The sequence below is a fragment of the Penicillium cataractarum genome (genome assembly GCF_028827025.1).
Source record: "Penicillium cataractarum strain IBT 29864 chromosome Unknown utg000007l, whole genome shotgun sequence".
NCBI lineage: Eukaryota > Fungi > Ascomycota > Eurotiomycetes > Eurotiales > Aspergillaceae > Penicillium > Penicillium cataractarum.
The window spans coordinates 1,836,874-1,857,868 of NW_026622743.1; the positions used below are offsets into that span (position 1 = coordinate 1,836,874).

General features: G+C 50.6%; 8 protein-coding genes across 8 annotated transcripts; 2 read left to right on the forward strand and 6 right to left on the reverse strand.

Annotated features, from left to right (window-relative positions):
• Positions 1 to 784: 784 nt before the first annotated feature.
• N7496_008296 (putative AP-2 adaptor complex subunit beta) lies at positions 785 to 3,528 on the reverse strand (the record flags this gene model as incomplete). Its single annotated transcript, XM_056701215.1, has 5 exons — positions 785 to 1,895; positions 1,952 to 2,799; positions 2,867 to 2,942; positions 3,027 to 3,288; positions 3,489 to 3,528. The coding sequence occupies 5 exons, from the start codon at positions 3,526 to 3,528 to the stop codon at positions 785 to 787; spliced, it is 2,337 nt and encodes a 778-aa protein (XP_056553278.1).
• A 552-nt stretch (positions 3,529 to 4,080) lies between these two features.
• N7496_008297 (ER membrane protein complex subunit 4) lies at positions 4,081 to 4,764 on the forward strand (the record flags this gene model as incomplete). Its single annotated transcript, XM_056701216.1, has 3 exons — positions 4,081 to 4,215; positions 4,290 to 4,636; positions 4,689 to 4,764. 3 exons carry the CDS (start codon positions 4,081 to 4,083, stop codon positions 4,762 to 4,764), a joined length of 558 nt encoding a protein of 185 aa, XP_056553279.1.
• Positions 4,765 to 5,015: 251 nt separating this feature from the next.
• On the reverse strand, positions 5,016 to 6,640 carry N7496_008298 (MFS transporter; the record flags this gene model as incomplete). Its single annotated transcript, XM_056701217.1, has 2 exons — positions 5,016 to 6,299; positions 6,359 to 6,640. The coding sequence occupies 2 exons, from the start codon at positions 6,638 to 6,640 to the stop codon at positions 5,016 to 5,018; spliced, it is 1,566 nt and encodes a 521-aa protein (XP_056553280.1).
• Positions 6,641 to 7,459: 819 nt separating this feature from the next.
• On the reverse strand, positions 7,460 to 9,091 carry bna5-1 (kynureninase; the record flags this gene model as incomplete). The annotated part of the gene is made up of 4 exons (XM_056701218.1): positions 7,460 to 7,902; positions 7,957 to 8,422; positions 8,485 to 8,831; positions 8,902 to 9,091. 4 exons carry the CDS (start codon positions 9,089 to 9,091, stop codon positions 7,460 to 7,462), a joined length of 1,446 nt encoding a protein of 481 aa, XP_056553281.1.
• A 299-nt stretch (positions 9,092 to 9,390) lies between these two features.
• Positions 9,391 to 10,523, forward strand: N7496_008300 (HesB/IscA family protein; the record flags this gene model as incomplete). Its single annotated transcript, XM_056701219.1, has 2 exons — positions 9,391 to 9,717; positions 10,152 to 10,523. 2 exons carry the CDS (start codon positions 9,391 to 9,393, stop codon positions 10,521 to 10,523), a joined length of 699 nt encoding a protein of 232 aa, XP_056553282.1.
• Positions 10,524 to 10,789: 266 nt separating this feature from the next.
• N7496_008301 (uncharacterized protein) lies at positions 10,790 to 11,314 on the reverse strand (the record flags this gene model as incomplete). The annotated part of the gene is made up of 1 exon (XM_056701220.1): positions 10,790 to 11,314. One exon carries the CDS (start codon positions 11,312 to 11,314, stop codon positions 10,790 to 10,792), a length of 525 nt encoding a protein of 174 aa, XP_056553283.1.
• A 711-nt stretch (positions 11,315 to 12,025) lies between these two features.
• On the reverse strand, positions 12,026 to 13,600 carry N7496_008302 (putative eukaryotic translation initiation factor 3 subunit EifCl; the record flags this gene model as incomplete). Its single annotated transcript, XM_056701221.1, has 2 exons — positions 12,026 to 13,147; positions 13,295 to 13,600. 2 exons carry the CDS (start codon positions 13,598 to 13,600, stop codon positions 12,026 to 12,028), a joined length of 1,428 nt encoding a protein of 475 aa, XP_056553284.1.
• A 1,480-nt stretch (positions 13,601 to 15,080) lies between these two features.
• N7496_008303 (putative C6 transcription factor) lies at positions 15,081 to 17,402 on the reverse strand (the record flags this gene model as incomplete). Its single annotated transcript, XM_056701222.1, has 5 exons — positions 15,081 to 15,492; positions 15,555 to 16,139; positions 16,216 to 16,367; positions 16,476 to 17,141; positions 17,316 to 17,402. 5 exons carry the CDS (start codon positions 17,400 to 17,402, stop codon positions 15,081 to 15,083), a joined length of 1,902 nt encoding a protein of 633 aa, XP_056553285.1.
• Between the last annotated feature and the right edge of the window lie 3,593 nt (positions 17,403 to 20,995).

A 20,995-nucleotide genomic window follows, 5' to 3' on the forward strand; every position in this document is an offset into this window, starting at 1 on the left:
GGTTCGGCGGTCGTAACTGCGAGGAAGCTTCTGTGGAGCAGGTGCGGCCCCCGGCGGGTGAGGTTTTTTTATATCTCACATCCCTACATAATTCTTCCTTTTAAAGTCTTTTTTATTATATTTTATCTATACTAAATTCATCACTAAATCTTATAGAATATAATACTATCTTTTAAAATAATTTAAAAGATAGTCTGGTGGCTTTAATGCGTGTTGTTTATTCGGCGTAGTATCGCGTTAAAGCCGCGGGCTGTACATGGAGCATCGTCATGAAGTATATAGGGAGCGAAAGGTCTCTGGTTCGATTCATGGCGAGGGCGACTCTTTTCAAGATTGGAATCTTGCACATGATATTCGCTTGAGCTTTCTACTCTCCTCTATTACTTCGAATATGAAGGAGATTGGTGTTTTAACTTTAAGATACTGTGCGAAGCCTTACGCGGACTCGGTCCGTTTGAATTGTGATGTAGATTCTAGGATCCAGGTAACGATGGCAGATTGATAGCGTATTAAGTTCATGGCTCAGAAAAGCTCATGAGGTCACAGATTATGTAAAGAACTCTAAGACTTCAACATGCGGAAGTACCGAGGCCTCGAGGCACTGGCCGGTGATAGCTGTGGCATCTGCGCTCAGAATAGACGCGATGGCTCTACTATGCATAGATTACGTTGGCCGTGGAATTAGGTACTCGTTGACTGTTGGGACAAGTCATAAAAGAAAATGTATCGCTTAGCAATCAGATATCAATGCTGTCTATCTACAATTACACCTCGACAACTCAACCTACAGCAGCAGCAACTCGCCCGTTGCGGCACCACCCGCATACTGCGGCTGGTACCCCTGCTGCTGGTTCTGCGTGACCACGAACTGCGTCTGAGGCGCACCACCACCACCTGCTCCACCGTCGCCACGCCCACCCAGGTCCATCGCGGCCATTTGCTGCGAGCCGATGCCGTTGAAGTAGCTATCTGCTGCATTGATGGCATCCGCACCGGCGCCACCTCCAGTCGCGTTAGGGTTGACCGGGAATGTCGGGGGAGGAGCGACGTTGACGGGGCTGATTGGATTACCCGTCGTGGTAATTGTTGCAAGGCCGCTGTTGCTGGTTGATGCGGAGGCCATGTTGGCGGTGGGCGGGTTGTATTCTAGCATGCTAGCGGTGCCGTCCTCAACTCGAGGCCGTTGCAAGGCTGGACTGGGTTGCAGTCTGCGAGGCCGTGCGGCGCGGAAGACCTGGTGAATGGGCTTGAGGTAGACGGTAGCTAGGGTACCGACATTGAGACAAAGTTCCTCTAGAGTGCGCGGGTCGAGTTTCTCGCTTTCGGCTGTGATGGGGGGTTTCTGGCCCATAACGACCTGCTTTGCGGTAGCCGGGTCCGTGGACAACAGACGCCAGTACATGTACCCTCGATCGCGGAGATCAGGGTCGTCAGTCTCTTCCGTGCACCACTTAAGTACCTGCGGAACGAGCTGTTGACCCTTGGTAGGCCGCTGGATGAATAACTTCACGGTGGCCGTAAGCAGGGCCAGCTGCACCTCGATTGTTTCGTCGTGGAAGGTAGCCAAGTAGTCCTGCAGGAGCCCATCTGAGTTCTCAATACGATCTGCATACTGACCGATAATCCAGATGACGGCCGCTTTTGCCTCTGGCTCATCAAGGTCGTCAATGTTGCGGATGACGTGGCTGATGATGCTCTCGTATTGGTTGGGATACTTGCGGAAGATGTTGCGGATCACGACCGTCGCCTCTTGGACGATATATGGAATCTTGGCACCCACCAGCTCCAACAGTGTATCAATGCACTGCTTCGCTGCGGACTCGATCTTAATGGCCAACTTTCCGATGGCGCGGACTGCCTTGCGAACGAAATGCACATCGATCTCAGTGGCATACCTGCGGTGAATCGTTAGTGTGAGAACATAAGGAAGGTGGTGATCGTGGGCGCATACTCTCGAAGCTCTGCCAAGACAATGGAAATATTGTCCTTCGTCGTCAGCATGAACATCAACTCCAGCTTCGTCACTTTGACATAAATTGGGTCGTTGTAATTGCAGAAGAACACCCTAATATCATTGCGCAGAACTTCCGGTCTTTTCTGCAAAATCAGGATGGCGTTTCGCAGGGCCAGATATTGGACCTCTGGCGGTTTAGAGAGCAGTGTAACGAGAGGCGGTGATAATTTGCGACATAAGGAGGTAATGTGCTTTTCGTCGGCGATATAGTTCATAAGATAGAGAATGACTCGGCAAGAAGTGAGAACGACAGCAGAATTTTGGTGAGAAAGGCGGGGGGCAACTCGCTCTGCCAGCAGAAGCGCCTCGGCAGTGTCCTGGGGCACGTAGGACATCAAGGCCTCAAGAATATAAGTCTGACCCCATCTATTTTGTCCGTTAATATCCTTTTTGAAATTGGATGGGTTGAGGAGATCATACTCGGAGCAGTCAGGAAGGATGGAAACCAATTTCGAAGCACTGACGTAGTCGATGGTGAGCGAGATCGACTCACTGCGACCCCAGATGTCGCACAAGGAGGCCAAAACACTGGAGACAACGGTCGGGTTCTCGTCTTTCAACATCCGATTGAGCCGGTCGATCAAATCCGAGTTCTCGACCGTCTTCTTGTCATGCTCATACAGCTTCGCGACGCAAAAAGCGGCCGTTTTGCGAACATACGGATCGTTATCTTGCATCAGGCGCTTTAGTGGTTGGAAGGTTGCTTCCACGAATTCGCGCACATGGACATATGAGATGGTTCTTAGGGCAAGCGCGCGCACGAGGGGGTTTGTGTCTTCCATGTCCTATAGTCAACTGTTAGGGACTCGTCCTTCACGGCTGTGTCGCATTTTCGGCAGAGGAAGACCATACATCAACTAGAATCGGTAGCGCCTTCATCGCGACTTCGGGTTTCATTCTTGAGTAGTTGACCAAGAACAAGAAGCACCTAAAGTACGTATTAGCGAGCGTAGTCCTCGTGCCATGCGGTTGCCCCGCAGGTCGGTAATGCGCCAGATCCATTCCAACATACATCTTCTTGATCTCCAAGCTCGGTAGGGTCATGCACTCGATCACATCGGGAAACAGCGCAACCATATCATTATTGCTCATGGTCATATTGGCGACGATCTTCTTCAAGGCGATCTTTTTGGCGGAATAGTTCTTGTCTTTCTTGCCGCCGCTATGGAGCTCTTGTCGCAACTCGGCGACCTTGCCCTGTGGAGTTTGCGCAAATCGTGAGCCAAGTGGCGGAGCATATGGGGCAAAACCGAGAAACATGATGAAAACAAGCGCTAGGGTATAACAGTGTAGAAAAGCAGGAGGGGAGTATATCACAGACACAAAGAAAGGAGAGTTGGGCAGGGCTATCTCGGCGCCCCGTCCGTCCCATTTAAGTCAAGCAGCGCATATGACAAGATGCGGGGAAGGGGGTTAAAGCCACACTGGGCATATCGGACGATCAAGCCGATTGGAACTTAATAGAGCTTATCACGTACCCTAGCGAACAGCTTCGCGTCACCTCCGGAACTCATGGTTGTTGCTGTGTAATCGAATCACACGGGCTTATTTAGGACTCCTGGTCTTCGGGAATTTTGGGCGAATCTGGCAGCCACTCGATCGATTATGGATAACAGACGAACGAGAAAGCTGTCTAGAAGCAGTCGGTTTCAGTCGAAGCTCAGCTTTCAATCGGTGCGAAAATCGATCGTATTCGGACGTTTCGGGGAACGCGGGTCTGGAGGGGACGTGGTCTGGACGTCGAGAAAAGGGCGAGTATCTTTCACTGCACCACGACTGTGGCCCGGTCGGGGGAATCGGAGACAGGGAGGATCATTGACAGGACATAATTCGAGATCCACGGGCAATTGACGGGCGTGGGATGAAGCGAAAAAGGCGAGTGAGACGGGGACGCGGAGGGAAAGGAGAATCGAGGCGTAAGGCGGAGTGGCAGTGGATGAGCTGCGGAGGGAACCTCCTGGCAGGACCCGTCATCTTTCCCACTTTGTGATCTCCTCCCCACTCCACCCATCACAGTTATTCTCCCTGCCAGCTTCAACCTGATTCTTCTCTGGCTTTCATTGACCATGTCTTCTGCTCTTCCACCACCCCCTCCGCCGCAATGGGTGGTCGCAATGAACTCGCCGCTGCCGCGTCCCACCAAAGCTGCCTCCAGCATCCCGGATCCACCAGGCTTCTCCAGCAGCCGTGGAGGTAAACAGGTGAGTATTCCCGATACTATTATGAAGCTTGAAATTCCCCAGTGCGATGCAGATCGAGTACTAACCTCTACCAGCGCCAGCAACAGCAGCAGCAACCGACCGCGAAGAAACCCGAAGAGACCGACGCCCTCAAGATGAAGAAGGCCTGGGAGATCGCCATCGCTCCATCGAAGCAACTCCCTATGAACGGAATCATGATGTATATGTCTGGAAACAGCCTCCAGATCTTCAGCATTATGATGGTATTCATGCTGTTCAAGGGCCCTATCCAAGGCTTGATTAACACGAATGCGGCGTTCGCCAAATACGAGACCCCCTCGACGCGCGGACGTCTGGTGGCTGTGAAGCTGGTCTATGTGTTGATGCAGTTCCTACTGCTGGCATTGGGTATCTGGAAAGTCAACGCGATGGGACTGTTGCCGTATGTTTCGATATCTTCTCCTTCAGTGATGTATACTGACATTTTCGGGCAGAACTACGAGATCGGATTGGCTCGCTTGGGAATCCGAGAGGCTACCTCTCGAGCGCGCGTACTTTGCGTTCAGGTGATACGTGTTGACGAATTGATTGATTGTAGTATAAGCAAGATGGCACCTTTGAGTTTAGATTTTTTGGTTGTATTATGATTGATATTCAAATTCTTCTAATAGCAAGCAAGCAAAAAAGCACTCCCAAATACCTGATGATTCCATATGGGTATCGGTTTAATATTATGCAAATAATTCTGTCATAAAGGGCATCGCCAATGAGGGGAAGGACATGGAATGCCATTCCATCTCGGGTATACCTGGCATCAAATTTCACCTCTCGCTCGTGGGGCTCGTCCTAGCTTCAAGCTTCTTAGCCTCTTCCTTCAGACGGCGCTCTTCACGCCATTTGGGCCCCTTGTAGATGACTAGTAGAAGCAACGGAGATGTGGCCAACATCACCAGGGACACGAAAGTGAAGCACCAACCACGACCCATGGCTGCAAGCATAGGGTCAATCAGAGCTGTTGCGCCTGCTCCGAGCAAGCATCGGACAATATTGTTGGCAGCCGTGGCCTTTGCTGCTTGTGTTGGATAAAAGTCCACCAGAATAGTGCTGATGGTATTGAAAGCACCAGTCAGCGTTAGGCCCATCAGAAACAGAATGGTAGTCGGGGCAGCCAAGTGAACCCCGAAGTTCAAGCACCACCCAAAAGCCAGGATGGAGAGACTTCCAATCGTAAGCATCGGGAAGGCAATCTGGAGGCGGGCTTTTTCAATTGGGAAATTCCTCAAGTCTGTGTGGCGGTTCTTGACGAGGGGGAATCCCAGTTGCTTCGCTATGCGGCGATAATTGTAATCCAAGAACTTTCCATTCAGTATGGATGCAATAGAAGCACCGAGTCCGAATGGAATATAGCACAATCCAATCTGGAGATCGTCCAGACCGTATAGTTCGTTGAAGATCGACGGAATTGTGGCACTGATGTCGTAGAAACCAGCGAATAGAATCGCATTGCAAAGCAGAACGATGCTCGTATCCTTTTGAGCAACAATCGCCAGTGTTTCCAAAGGGTTGGGGAACCGTAGTTTCTGTCTAGATGGAGCGATATGAGCTTCGGTGCCTTCCTCACGAGCTTTCCGAGCTTTGAGATAACTCATCAAGGACATGTTCCACTTTTGGGGAGGCAATGAACCGTCACCAACGACGCCTCGAGCGGTCTCTGGGAAGAAAACTAAGAATGGGATCATGAATGCACCCGAGAAGATGACGAGGAACCAGAAGATAGCCCGCCAACCGAGATACTGCGATAGCAGACCTCCAATGACCGGGCCAACAGACGGCCCTAAGAGTGAGCCGGCCGTAACGAAGCCCATGTAGGATCCACGTTCGGAAGCAGTGGCCACATCAGAAACGACCCCCGAAGAGAGGGCAATCGTGGTACTGCTTCCTGCACTTTGAAGACATCGCAGGACGAAGAGGGCTGCATAGTTATTCTGCAGGGCCAGCCCAATGTTGGCGGCGATGTAGATCGTAAAACACACGATATATGCCGGTCGTCTTCCAGCTTTATCGGCAAAGTCACCAATAAACATAGGTGACAGGCCTTGGAAGATCTGTTGTGTCAAAGTCAGCTCCAAAACGTAGGTCGAAGCAAGGCACGAGACCAACTCACCATATAACTTGTGAGAGTCAAGTTGATCAGCGAGTTCGAGACATGAAGATCATGAGCCAGTGTGTTCAGAGCTGGAAAGTAGATCTGAGAAGAAACAGGCGAGAAGAAACCAGCCCACGACGCCATGAAAACGATATACCGTCGCTGGCTAATCGTGAAGACCGAGTAATCGACATCTGCAACATCCCCGCTATGATTCCCCGCATGGCTGCTGGTATCTCTCGCCTTTTCGACGTCCGCCGAAGTCACAGCAATCACACTTGAGGGTGGGGGAGCGCCCATATTTTGTGTTGCTCAGTAGTGGTCGTCTCAGCGATGAGTGCGAGCCAGCGTACTTATCCAAAGATTTTACAATGGACATATTGGACGAGCAGATTTAAACCTGACCTCGAGTTCAATGTGACTATTCCCCTTGTGGAAGGTATCGAATCAAGGCGCTTGTCAAAAATTTGCTGTGGTCCAGTCCTTTGTGGAGAAGAACGGACCTGTGCCGAGATGCCGAAAGGTTTACTCCGTACTTACTCCGTTCTGTAGCTTATTCCGCAACAAGACATCTTATCGAATTATCGGCGGTTAACTCCGACAAACGAGCCCCGTCAGAAACCATCCACGACTGGTTAGCAAGCTCGGCGTGGCTTGTGAGTCACCGAGCCTACATAGTTATAAGCATGTGGCTTATTTTAGGGACAGCAAATTAGTTGCAGTAGCTCGAATCTGCAATCATATCGATGCGAACTCCATTCGTCCGTACTCGCTTACTAGCTTTGTCTCTTCCATCTTGCGGCTCGTGCATATTTCGGAGAGAGTATGAACATCAACTAATGAGTCGACTAAGGCATGTGCGGACTTAGCATATGAGTGGTTGCTCACTCAGACTAAACGTCTCTGTAGCCAGGGACGGATGCAACCATCTTCACCGAATCCACCTATCCGTACTTTTAATTAGATCAGTTTAGCTTCAGGACCGCAGTCTATTATTGAGGTTTCAGCGGCGATTTCCCAGAAGAAAGGCTTGGGTACCACGAGCTAGCACTGCCCACCTGCCTCACAGTCATTCTCCGAAACAAAGTATTTTAAGTGATACATATGGATATACAAATCTTAACCCCGGGCTTTGACAGCCTCCCGACAAGCCTGCAAGAAAATCTGACAAAACTCCCACACATCTGTGTATGTATTGTACAATGGTGCCGGAGCAACCCGAATGACATCAGGTTTCCTCTCATCGATAACCACGCCGTGTTCCTCCAAGTAATGTAAGACATGGTCCAGCAGTCCAGGCTGGAGTCGTAAGCTGAGCTGAGCGCCTCGTTCTGCTGGATTCGACGGTGTGATTAAAGTGAAAGGCTTATCCTCTGCGGGAGCATCCAGCGGATACTTTAGCAATAGATGCTCGAGATATCCGGTAATGTGGAGCGACTTTTCCCGAATTGACTTCATCGTTGCACGGTTGAAGATTTCGAGGGAGGCAACGACCGCGTTGATATCCAGGACGGACGGGTTGGATAGCTGGAAGCCAGCAGCGCCGGATTGCGGGACGAATGCTTACAAGAATTAGCGGTCATTCTGTTAGGAATGCTTTAATAGGGAAATCTCACTATTATTCATTTGGAACCGTGTCTGGAGGTCACTACCCCACCAGCCTGAAAGCCGAGGTCGGAAAGTCTCCTCGTTGTCGACCTTGCCATGACGTTCGTGTACGAACAGTGCGGCCATACCACCAGGTCCACTGTTGAGATACTTGTAACTGCACCATGCTGCAAAATCGACGTCCCAGTCATGTAGACGTAGATCAACATTGCCAGCGGCATGGGCACAGTCCCAGCCGATCAAGATGCCCTTGGAGTGCGCATGAGCTGTGATTTTTTGGATGTCAAAGTACTGGCCTGTATAGAATTGAATGGCAGACAAGAGAATCAGGGCAGTGCTGGAGGCATTCTCATCGATCACTCTGATGATCTGGTCCGTGGTGAGAATTGGGCGATCGAGATTCTCAGGCTCAATCAACACCATGGCCTGCTTTGGGTCGAAGTTGTGGTGTCGGACTTGAGACTCAATTGCGTACTAGTTATGTTTTTCGTTAGTATAACATGAATGCCGCCTCCATCTTATGAGGTATCACACACATGGTCACTGGGAAATGCTTTGCCTTCAAGGATAATCTTGTACTTCTCACTTGTCGGTTGATAGAAACTGGCCATGAGGAAGTGGAGATTGGCAGTGAGAGTTCCCATCACTGCCACTTCCTTTTGAGAAGCGCCTACGATAGGTGCCATCAGCTTGGACGCAGCAGTATCGACATCGACAAATGGAGGTAGCAATTCATCGTCGTGCGGCACAAAGTGACCTGTTACACCCTTGGTTGCCCAGGTTCGCAGATATTGCTCAATGTATCGTCGAGTGCTGCGAGGCTGAACACCGAGGGAGTTGCCACAGAGATAAATGCATCTAGGATCGGAAGCTTCGTCATAACCTGTTGGAGGTAATGTAAGTATAAGTGGTATGGTGGGGCTAAGGAACCAGATATGAGTAAATATACATACCCTGATCTTCTGCCAACGTCTTCCGCTTCAGGTCTTGTTTGGAGGGGATGATAAATTCATCTCGGAATTGATGGAGAGGATCTGCTGCATCCAATGCTTCGGCATAGTCTCTCGTGTAAGCTCTGATATCATCCTGGTAGTGAAGTGGGGGACCGGATTTGATATCACGGAGATGCTGCCGTGAACCCATTTTGAGAAGAGCGACTCGTGTGACAAGCCCTCTGATCGTAAGATATCCCGTGAATCTTTCGAAGCTAGGCAATTCAAGAACCTGTCGACTCACAAGCCAAAGAAATCGTCTCTCTTCCCCGCCAACTCCGATCCCTTACCCTTTTCAGTATTCTGCCACTATTCCCCGCCAGAGCTGACCAATCGCGCCACTGCCGAACTGACTAACCCGCGGCCATCGGATGGAACGATGCGATAATTGATAATCCAAGTTTCTTTTCGTCATCTCTCGAGCTCAGCGACTCTTGCACATACACAGCCATGTCGCGGTCACTTTTCACATCAGCAGCTGCGCGGCGGTTGTCCCAGCAGCACGGCCGACTCTTCTCAACTTCCCAATCTTCCTTGCGCCTCTCCGCATCGTCCTCCGCTGGCCAACTCGCTTCCCGCCGACTTACAGCTGCTTCGGCGGGCGCACCTGTTTACAGGCCGTTCGCACGTGGGTGTCTATTGCGATCACCTACCCGTCAATCCGTCGCTTCGTTTTCCTCCTCGTCCGCTCGGCTCACCACCAAGGTCACGCAAAACCCGAGAACTGGAGATGATGGAGAGACTCTCATGATCAGTATCTCTCCTCGCGCAGTGTCGGTACGTTTACAATGGTTTTCTTTTGGTTACTTGGCTTTCGCGGGTCTACCGTCATGACCGAAACTATGCGCTGTGTTGTGTGGCAACTCTGCGAGTTGCCCGAGACCTGGGGACTGAATGTTAAGCTGCTGTCGAAATTGGGTTCTCCATGACATTGGATGAACACAATTCCAAGAGCACGGGTTAAGTCGGTTCCCCGAGGTATCCAGCACATACGACCATAGGGTGTGGAGAACAGGGCTTCCCGTCCGCTCAGCCGTACTTAAGCCACACGCCGGCCAGTTAGTAGTATGGTGGGTGACCACATGCGAATCCTGGCTGTTGTATGTTTTTGTTTTTGTTCTTCCTTCTCGGCTGCGATCGCCTTTTGTTTTTCGTTTCTAGCCTCATTTCCCGAATCAACGCCGAAGCTCAAGCTAACTTGAATATAATAGCGTCTCCGTGAAATCACCGACCCATCCTCCTCACCCTCTGCCACGAAAGAAGAAAACCCCTACCACCATCTCCGCATTACCGTGACCAGTGGCGGCTGCCATGGTTTCCAATACCTGATGTCCCTCGAATCAGCAGCCAAGATTGATGTCGAAGAGGATACCATTTTCGAAGGCGAGGCAGATCCATCGGAAGCTTCAACAAAGGCCGCCGGCACGGCAAAGGTCATTATGGACGAGCCCTCGCTAGAGCTGTTGTCTGGCAGCACGGTCGATTACACCACCGAGCTGATCGGTAGCCAGTTTAAGATCGTGGACAACCCGCGGGCAACGAGTAACTGCGGCTGTGGCACGAGCTTTGACGTGATGGACTGATTTGGGATGATTTTCTACCAACAGAGTCCATCGGTGCTTTTCTCTCTTGCGTGTACAGATACGGCATATTCCAAATAGGAAGATAGATAGATTAATTTGCATTGTATACCCCTCTTCTCTCTATAATACCCTTTACCTCGCATAAGAGTCGGTATGGTCTTCAAAAAGATATAGTAATGTTATCATCATCAATATGATGACATCTTAGATCCCATACAGTTTTCTGGGATAGATAGTCATTCAATCATTATAACACAAAAGTGAAATCAAACAGACCTCCTAGCAACAACCGCAATCTCATACGGCGCCAACCCAACCTCCAAAACCTCCAACTCAGCGAACATCGAGCTCCGAAAACAAGGCTCATAATCACCCCAATCTACCTTCGGCCCAAGCCACACAATAATCTCCACATCTCCCTCCCCATATATCTCAATATACCTAGAGACCAATTTCGGTTCGCGGGGGTAAACAAACATCCAAGCCTTCGCCTGCCGAGCCCTTGAATAAAGATCCCAAGCACCAGCAGCGACATGCATATCTTCCTCGGCAATGTACCGATTAACAGATGAGGCTACCTCGACTCCCTCCACGGAGATTGCTGCATTGGAGTGTGAAAGGAGGCCTTCTAAGAGGCCGGATCCGCTGCCGATTGAGAGTGTGAATGCGGGCTTTTTGGGGAGGAGAGTTGTCAGGGTTGTGAGGAGGGTGGTGGATATAGAGAGACAACAGTCTGGGAATCGGGTGGGTGATGAGGAGGAGAGTTGGGATGAAATATGGGAGAGATCCATGATGGGCTTTGGCTTTGGAAGTTTCGGTTTAGTATGTATGGTATATGTTAGAGAGGAGAAATATCAAATTCAGGAACAAGGTATCCGGACGCGGATTTACTGAGGGCCCGGCAGTTGGATGGAGCATTCGTTAGTATCCATATCATCGGGCATATTGAGAATCACTTAAGAGCTACGGGCTAATCTACGTGTTTGAACTACTACTAGATATGCAGCGTTGAAGTTATAATCGTTGATCTATGCATTTCATCAAGTCTCTTTTTTCTACCTCAACACATACACTCACCGTGAGTGTATCGTCCCCCTGAAAAAGAAAGCAGAACCGCAGACCGGGGCAAATGACAATCGTACGCCCTCCAAAGATATCGCGATAGCCCGACTTGATTTTAAATCCACATGGACGAAGCCTCTGAGCCGATGAGGGACCAGGGACAAATAAACCAAGGAAACAAAAATGGAAAAAAAGGCGTATAAAAACCAGCAACAGGAGAAAACAATGAGGTTAATATGGGGGGAAAGAAAACAAGGAGGGGGAGCGGTTTAAAGAATATGAAAGAAAAAATTCATCTCGAGTCATGTACCGTTCTTTCTTGCATGTAGAGTCAGTCCATTCCTCTACCTTTTCGCCCTCTCCGGGAACCTGTTTACCAGGTTATGGTTTGGAAGGCAAACCAAGTAGCGGAGGGTGTTGTTTTGGGGGAGGCGCACCGCTTAGTAGACGCGGGCAAGGTTGCGCAGGTACCAGTCCACCAAGCGGCGGCCGGCCTTGGTCTCGCTAACGTGGATGAGGTCATCCTCAAGAGCGTAGTCGAGATCGTTGGAGATGACGGCCTCTCCATCGAGCAGACCACCCTCAACCCAGCGAATCTGGCGACTGCGCTGCTTGTTGACCAGCAGCCACGAGCGGAGCTGCTCAGGCTCGACCTCGAGGAAGCCAGCCAGCTTCTTCAGATCCATGGTGGTGTAGAGCTTCAGGTAGGAGCGGATGGTAGGGTTGAACAGGGTGTTCTTGACCTCATCCATGAAGATGGCGGTGTGGTGGTCGACGGGGTCGACGTTGAGGGCCGGGTTGTCGAAGTCGGGAGGAGTGGGGCTGATGAACTTGGGGCAGGCAGAGCGGAAGAGCTCCTCGAAGACGGGCAGGGCCTCGGGGCCACCCTGCTGCATGCGGTGGAACTGCTCGCCGTACTTCTCGCGGACGGCGGAGTGGATGGTGTCGTCCAGGCGAGTGGGGTGGAGAGCGACACAGATGGCGATCAGGGCGTACATCTGATCGTTCTTCTTGGCAATAGCATCGTAGCTGTTGCCGCCCTTCTGGAAGTTCTTCGTCCGGGAGACGTAGACCAGAATGTGGCTGAACATGCGGATGGCATCGGCATAGCGACGCATCATCATGTAGGAGAAACCCACGTAGTAGTAGGTGGTGAAGTGAGCCGCCATAACACGGGCGAACATAGCCTTCTTGTTCATCTCGATATCGTCGAGGGTCTTGATGGCGAGGCTGAAATCACCGAGCAAGCAGTGCACACGCAGCAGGCCGATGATCGAGAAGTAACCCAGCATCTTGTACAGAGGGCGGGAGCCATACTCGCCGGCGAAGGCAACGGGGTCCTCACCGCGCTTGATAGCAGCGAGCTGCTCGTTGATCTGGGAGCGCTGGATGAGGGAGTAGAGCACATTCAGCACGGAGTAGCAACCCCAGGTGTTAGGGTTCTCGCGGAGCAGCTGAGACTCTTCCTCGGAGGAGCCGCTACGGGCGACACGGTTGCGATAGCGGCAGAACGACTCGAATTGGTAGATGAACTCATCGATAACATCCCAGGCCCAGTAGTACTAGAATGAAAGCATTGAACGTTAGTTTTCCGTCCTTAACTCTCCCGTAACAGGTAGTTGACCAGTCCCATGAATGCCAAGCATTGGATTTTCATTCATTGTTTTGTCCAACCATCGGCATTGGAAATGACACAACGGAGCACCTACCGAGGGAACCTCGAGATCCACGGGACCCTCCGAGTTCAGAATGTAGTGGAAGAGACTGCAGTAGTTGTCGTAGCTGGCGAACTTAGTCTCGAGAGTCGCCTGGTATTCCAGCGGGGTAGCGGCGGCAGTCAGCTGTGCCTGGAGGTCTTGGGCCTGCGAGCCACCAAGGGATGTCGTCCGGTCCAGATCGCTCATTCCATCCTCAAAGTTGACTTGCTCACGGTAGTCGTTGACCAGAGCCTCCTCCTCAACATCGGACTCATCGTTCAGGCTGGGGCGCGCATTGACGCGGTCGTCGTAGGACATCGTGGGCGGAAAAGGGTAGTCGAGGAGAGAAGGAAAGGATAGGTAGATTTTTATTTATCTCGCGCCGAGGGAGGACGGCAAGGGCGGAGGAAAGGGCGTTGGGTGGTGGTGGGGGGTTCACGTCCGTCGGCGGCCTGTGCGATTTGCCCAAGAAGTTGAATTTTGAGGGTTTTCGCTTCGGTGTTGTGCTTATCTTATCTGCGCATAAAGTCGATGCTGACTCAGCTTATGCTGGATTAATACATTCTACGTATTTTGTATACAGTACCTCTCGAGTCATCGGCATTCGATTAGGAATAGATCGTGCTTTTGTAATTGAAAGCGAGCAAACAGTCCCAACTGAGTTTGGAGCGGCACTCCAAATGCAATTGACGGGGTTCCACCTGTTGCGTGCTCCGTATTGAACTACAAGAAGAGATCATCATGGGAAGGTGAGCAAGGCAAAATTTTAGTCGTCCAGGCATAATCTACAATTTCAAGCAGGTTAGAATTCAAGAACAGTTTACACGTTATTGTTCTGAGGAATTGCAGACTTTTGTTTGGTCTTTCCTGGTTTATAAACATGGTGAGAAACGGATCATTTTTTAGTAAGGTTCTACAACACGCAAGAAGCATCTTCAACACCATGATACCTTAACACCCGTGGAAGTATTGAAAGATGGGCAGCATGTCGTGCATGGGTATTATTAGGGAAGAAAGAAGCAAGGTGTTCAGCTGAAGGGGAATATGGCTTGTGTAAGGGAGGGCTATGAGATCGATTTGATGGACAGGATGTTGAGGCACCGACAAGGCCATGATAGCGGCTTCTGAGGTCCTTTCGCAGGGCAGTCACTCGGAATATCAAATATAGTCACTACTGTGCGCCAGAGGTCCAAGCTGCTCATGCGTGAATGTATCACAGGCGGGAAGACAGTCCGACCGGTTAGTGTGGTTTCGTTGATGGCACCTGGAAAATGATCCCGGATTCCGGAGTGGATTGTTCTTCCCTCCCTTTTTCATCCAACGGCTCGGTACTTTCGTCTGCTTGGGAAAACACACACAATCCCGACTCCCTGGTCAACTTCAGTCGCCAACAACAAGCTGGGGTGACATGAGCGTATGGAGGGTTCCTTGTTGTGGTCGATGAATGACTTTGAACCCTAAGTTTCAGAGATGCGGAGGATCCGGAAGGAAAGCTTCTCTCGTTGATCTGAGCAGGTGAGAGCACACTCGATAGGCCTCAATATGAAGCCGATTACTTTCTCAAGAAAGGAGTATCATTCTCTGAATCGAGGTGGCGGGCTATACACCACTCCCGAGTTTCTTGTGCCTAGAATATCTCAGCCTTGACACTTGCAACCTGACAGATTTCCCCCTCCTCCCCCAAACCTAACGACACCCTTTGAGTCAACCGCGCCCCCCTGAACCGTCTTATCAACGATAAAACGATGAAACGAAAAATTTGGACAATATTCGGCTCCCTCGGGTGACGTGCCACTCGTTACTCTGGCCCTTTCCTCAGCTCGGACCCTTCCAGGATCGCGATGGCCTCTGTAGGCAGCCTCACGGCACCACGTTGTGCTAGCAACTGAATGGCGTGAACAGTCTCAGCCGTAGGCTGGAACTTATGGCTGAGCGCAATACCGAACCGGCAGAGCTCAGTGAAAGCATTCCTCGCGTCGTCGGTGTCATCCAGCTGATGCACCAGGACACGGAGGGCCGTCTGAACGGCGTCAATAACTTGGCTGGGAACGTGTTTCAACCCATACGACTGGCGATGCACACGAAGACATTCGGCCATCTCTTCAGCTTGTTCACGCCAAGTTCGCCGTAAATGAGGGGTCATGGCGCCTTCTTGATCTCGATCAATCAGTGTCTCGAGCAGATCCATGACCGCTTGGAGGTATTTGATGCTTCGTGAATTGTCGTCAGCACGTGGTGTGCAATGAAAGAATCGGGTTGACAACTATCTTACCGGAGAATAAGGAGTTGGGGAATTGGCTCTGGTCCGATCTGGGACGGACTGGGCCACCCTGACAGCCACTGCTGCAATCGTTCATAAGGAGCCTTGGCCTTGACCCATGACTCGTGGAAACTCCCACGAAACGCCTTATTATGCAATAGTTCTTGAATATCAAACAATATATCCATCAGCTCACCGAGACCCTGTCTGACTCGAGGCAGATGCGCGGGCTTCGTGGTGTAATTGGTTTGATTTGACCTCGGATATGGCGTCCAATCAAAGTCATCATCACCTCCCATATTCAATCTGGAGGCAGGTCGAGCCAAGTTGGCTACCTTGTGGAGCTTCATCGAGAGCTGGCTATTGAAAACATTAGTGGCATTTCCTTTCTTTTCGGTCTGGTCGAATTTCACACACAGATTCAAGCTGAAAACGCCCCAAGCTGTAATCGCACGAACTCGCTCCATCTCGGGTGATATGGCCTCTGTGGATGGATGCGCCACTTCGGGGAACGTGAATAGGCCCATATCCTGAGCCATTTGAACGGCCCCTCGCAAGATCCACCAGGCTCGACTACTCTTTCCCTGTTGCGACAACCTGTGGATCCTTCAGTTTCCATCGCTACAAGTACAAAAAGACACATAAGGCATCAAAAGACCAAAACTTCACATACACACAACACATTGTCAGGAGAGCCTGAATATTTGTCAACGTTGCAAGCCCCTCTTGGGGCTTCAACAATCGCTCCGCTTCCTCGAAAAAGCCTTGTCCCCAAGAGAATGCGTTTCCTGGTTCCGCGAAAACGCCAGGACTGTCAGAATACACCTGCCAAAACCATCAGAAACCCAAGAAAATGAAAACCGGCGAAACTAGCTGGGGGGGGGGGGGGGGGGGGTGGCTTCATACGCTTGCTATTGATAGCAGACTATTCACCAAGAGAGGCGAACAAAATTCAGAGGAAAGGTCGCCCCGCTTCATATGTTCCAAAAAGATACCTTGATCAACAAACTGCGCGCATGGATGGTCCCAAGTGAAGTATAGGGAAACCAGATGCGACACAAGATCGTTGTCATCGGTCACACCTGTCCATGGCTTTGCTGGTACCCTGAAAAGGGGGATATCACAGAGACTTTCCAAAGTCACCCGGGCATATGGATGAAGTGCCGCTCGAGGGAATTCAATATGGTGTTCTTCTTCTGGCGAGGTTGACGATCGACTTGGCGCTGCTTCGCTCTGAGATATCGATGCGGATGCCTCGTTTAACGAGTCGGCATGATTCAAATCCTCCCCTAGAGCCTGATACTCTCGAGCTTTCTGGCTGGAGTCAGGGAAGGTGGCGTCGCTGCCCACGGCCTGAGCAATCTCTTGCATTGACCCATTGTTCTTGATCAATTCGACGATCTTCGACACTTTATCTTGCGGAGACAATCGGATCGTGGTCAACAGAGTGTTTAAGAGGCCTTTATAATCGGTGAGCTCTTGGATGGTCTTCTTCACGGCGATCTTACGCCTGAGATCTCGGGTTGGGTCGAAGCGGCATTCGCTTGCGGTACCGGCGGTTTTGCAGGGATTGCAGGGGGACGTCCCATCCCCGGAGCACTGTGGTCAGGCGACGATATCGTTAGCTGTTCAAATTACGTCTCATAATCCCCGTGCTTGCTTCGGGGTCGTCGATCCAGACACGTTGTGGCCCCACGGTGATTGATAACGAACCTTCCTCTTTGCAGCTTTGCACGGTAAGCAAGCTGTTGAGTTCTTTTTGGACCGACTCACAACCACCGATGACTGTCCATTGTATATGCGCGATGACGGGCCAGCCGCCAGCGGAGGAAATTGTTTGGTAGGGTCGGGATGGCTCATTTTCTGGGCCAAAAGCTGACTCGAAAACTGCAATTGCGACTGTCGAGAAATAATATCCTGTCTAGCTGATTGAAAATCTACCGCTATGGGTTCGTTCTCGTGATGCGAGCCGTGAAAGGCGACCAGGATGAACTTCCCCGTTTGACGCGATTCCGGGGCGAGGTCGAAACAAAAAGCGACACGGGCACACAGGTGGCGACTCGTCACAACACTGTTTGTCTCATGGAATAGAGATTCATGGATTCTCGGCTCAACCTTCTCACAGTGTTATCGGAGGGCGTTCGAAAGGGATCGAGGACCTTCGTTAGGACGCTGTTGTTGTGGTTTAGTTGCGGTGTTATGTATTCGGCTAGCTGTTGGGACACGAGAAGGGCTGTTGGAACGAAACAGGTTGAATCTATCGAAGCTAGCCTGCAGGCATGACTGAGGGGGTTCATCAATCTTAAGCAAACATCAGGGCAAGGGGAAGTCGGCAGCTGTACACAATCAGGGTGACTCGCTGGTCCAAGATTGAACCTTACGGTGATTGGGGAGAGGCGAAGTCGGCAGCTTGCCAATCTGACACCGTTGAAGGCATAGAAACCGACAGGGAAGAGGCAAGGCCCATCAGGGCAGGGTTAGTCTGGAATCCGGTTAGCGCTTTGATGGGGATACGCATCAAGAACATGGGTTCCCGCCCGAGCCCTTTCAACGGGGGGAACGTGACCAAAATTCTGGCCGATAGACCCGAGTGGACCTGGACAGAGTGCTGTACCAGTGTACGCAGGACTAGAATACGAATGCGATTCATGCCTTCCCCTTCGCCTAGCAAGAAAAAGAAAAGACGACAGGAATTGGGGGATATGCTACGCCATACGCACCGCCTGCATCCAGCCCCACAGTCTTGGGGCGTGGCCAAAAATGCACCAATGCGAGATTGTACTCGAAAAGATTGAATCATAACTCGCCTCAGTACGGCACTCGCGTTCTCCTCGGAACAAAGCGACCGACGATCATTTAAGGACTTCCATCCAATCGCCGAGGTCGGCTACAAGACTTGAAAAGTACGGGACTGACCCAAACTGACTGCTTGCGAAGCAAGCATACCATACAGCTATACCTTTAGCTAAACCCTTCCGAAGGAATCTCTGCTGTTTGACTTGTAAATGACATCTGAAACAAGATCTAGACCGAATGGTGCTGCACGTGCTGCAGATTCTTTGTACTCTACAGTACTACAACCCGATTTTGTCATTTACCTGAAGTACCTCCATTTCTTACGCCGAGTCGATCCATCAACCGAGCCGGGACCAGGACATTTCCAGGATCACGAGTCAAACTGTTCCCGTCGTCGATTTAGAAGACAGATGGACCTGGTCTGCACACAACCTGGCTGGTATCTGGGGAAAGCTTGGACCATAATTTGGCGAAATGTGGCAAAGATTCCCAAGGTCCTGGGTCATCCAATAGCCCATGAGCCGTGTCGCTACACTAACGTTGTACGCACTATTACACGAAGTATAGCAGAAAGAAGGCATGTCATGACCTGTTTCACCTCACTTTTGACAACGTCTCCGCCGTCAAAGGCTCCCTCTAGCCCATGCACTCGCAGTAGCGCATTACGGGGAAGTCATCCTAAACCAGCCGAACCCAGATCTACACGCAACATTGGCTTGAATTCGATTCGTTGCCGTCAAAATGGGTATTCTTGCCTATCTCAAAATTCGAGCGAGATCACTATCCCCACCAAATTAGGTGGCTTGCGACTAAAAATCACTTTCGTCGCTTATCATTGGTCGCTGAATTCTGCCTTCCAATCGGGGAGTGCAACTTCTGCCATGGTATGTCTTGGCATTGGTTCGGCTTCGCTACGGTACGGTAGGAAGCGCAACACAGATCTAAGTGCTGTTTATCCCTACAGTGCGAGAAGATTCAATAGATCGTCCACGCGACTGTTGATGTTGGACGTCATCCTAGGCCTGTCAAGAACATCGTGGCCTGCCAGGTATGACGTCGAACTATAGCGATGGCTCCGCCCCCATGTGTACTGGTTATATTACTTGCGATATCTGAATCGTCGGGTCTCATATCCGGAAAATTTTTCCTATGGTATATCAACAATGATCTGAATTTAACTTCGAAAACGAGATACAGCCCCACAAATCCTCTCAACCTTGCCTTCTAGTTTTCCGACTCCCTGATACGTCGGTCCCATGGTTACGAATCAACTCCATTGAAACAATTGGTCGGCTCGAGCCGCCTGAAAACATCGGGTCTACCCAGGCTTTTGAATCATATACTCGTGGTCGGCGTCCCCTAACTGTCTATCAAACTCATTGGCCTGGCTTGCCATCGGCGACCCCGAACAAAGGAACCTGTACTACTTGAGGAAGGGCATGGACAGTGAGACTACATGCTCATATTCTACTTTCCTACTCACAAGTGCCGAGACGGCCGTGCTGACCATCACCAGCGTGCGATGCATGAACCGTATGGAAGAAGGTCATGAGAATTTTCGGTTTGGACTAGAAAAACCGGATTTCAACATTTCCCACCCGCCATAACCCTGGCCATTGCTGATCCCAAATTCCCAATAATAATATGCATTCCTCCATCGCAACACGACAGTCATAGTACCTTTGACTATGGTTGGCGATATTTTTGACCGAGAAGGACCAACTACCGGCTGATGTCACTCCCGACCGTGGATTGGTTTGGAAAAAAACAGCCGAGTATGTCTCACCAGTCTCTCATTGGCTGCCGGTGAAAGTATCAGTCTTTTCGCCTCCTGATCGATTGACCATAGCGCCTGCACCTGATGGCACGCCGAAAAGAGGTCTTTGAGACTGGAAGAGCGATCGGCTGAATGCATATTGTCATGATCAATTACAAATAACTATAGGACTTGCAACTTACACATGCAGTGCCTTTGTTACAACTTGTTACAACTTGCCACCAGAACGACGTCTATTACTCCTCTATCTCCCGGAGGCCTTTTTTTAATGCCTGCCCTTACTGTCATGGTCCAAGCACTGCTGGTTTAACGGAAATGCAGCAAAGCGGCTTCGGCTTAGCGGGATACCCAATATCACCGACCGTGGATTCTCTTTGTATTGCCTTACTAATGTAGCCTCGATCTATGGCTGGTTCGCAGGATGTTAACAGACGCGACCGTCACTGGGGTTTCTTTGTCCCTGTAGGGCGCTGGGGATTCGGATGTTTTCTCCAGACTCGATTCAACGCTACGAAACCCTTGCGACGCAAGGCCTGGACCTGGGTTGGTTTAGCTCGGTGTGTGCAGAAATGGATTACTGTACCCCCATCGTTAGTTGGTTTCCTCCCCTTGTCGCTACCTATGCACGGTACTTCCTAGCGAAGGCCCTCTATTTACATGTTCTGGGCGTTTCCTTCTCCTTCCATGTCGGTATCGCTCTTGCCCTTATCAGGTAGTCTTACAGGGACCTTTGCGAGATGCATCGATCTAAAATGGAGCTATAAGATTCGTCGGTTTATTTATAGAAATAGGACTGATTACTTTGCATTGCTCTGCACCTGGAAGAGTAGACTCCACTGTGACCTCGTATCTAGATCAACTTCCAGGTCCCTGCGCTATC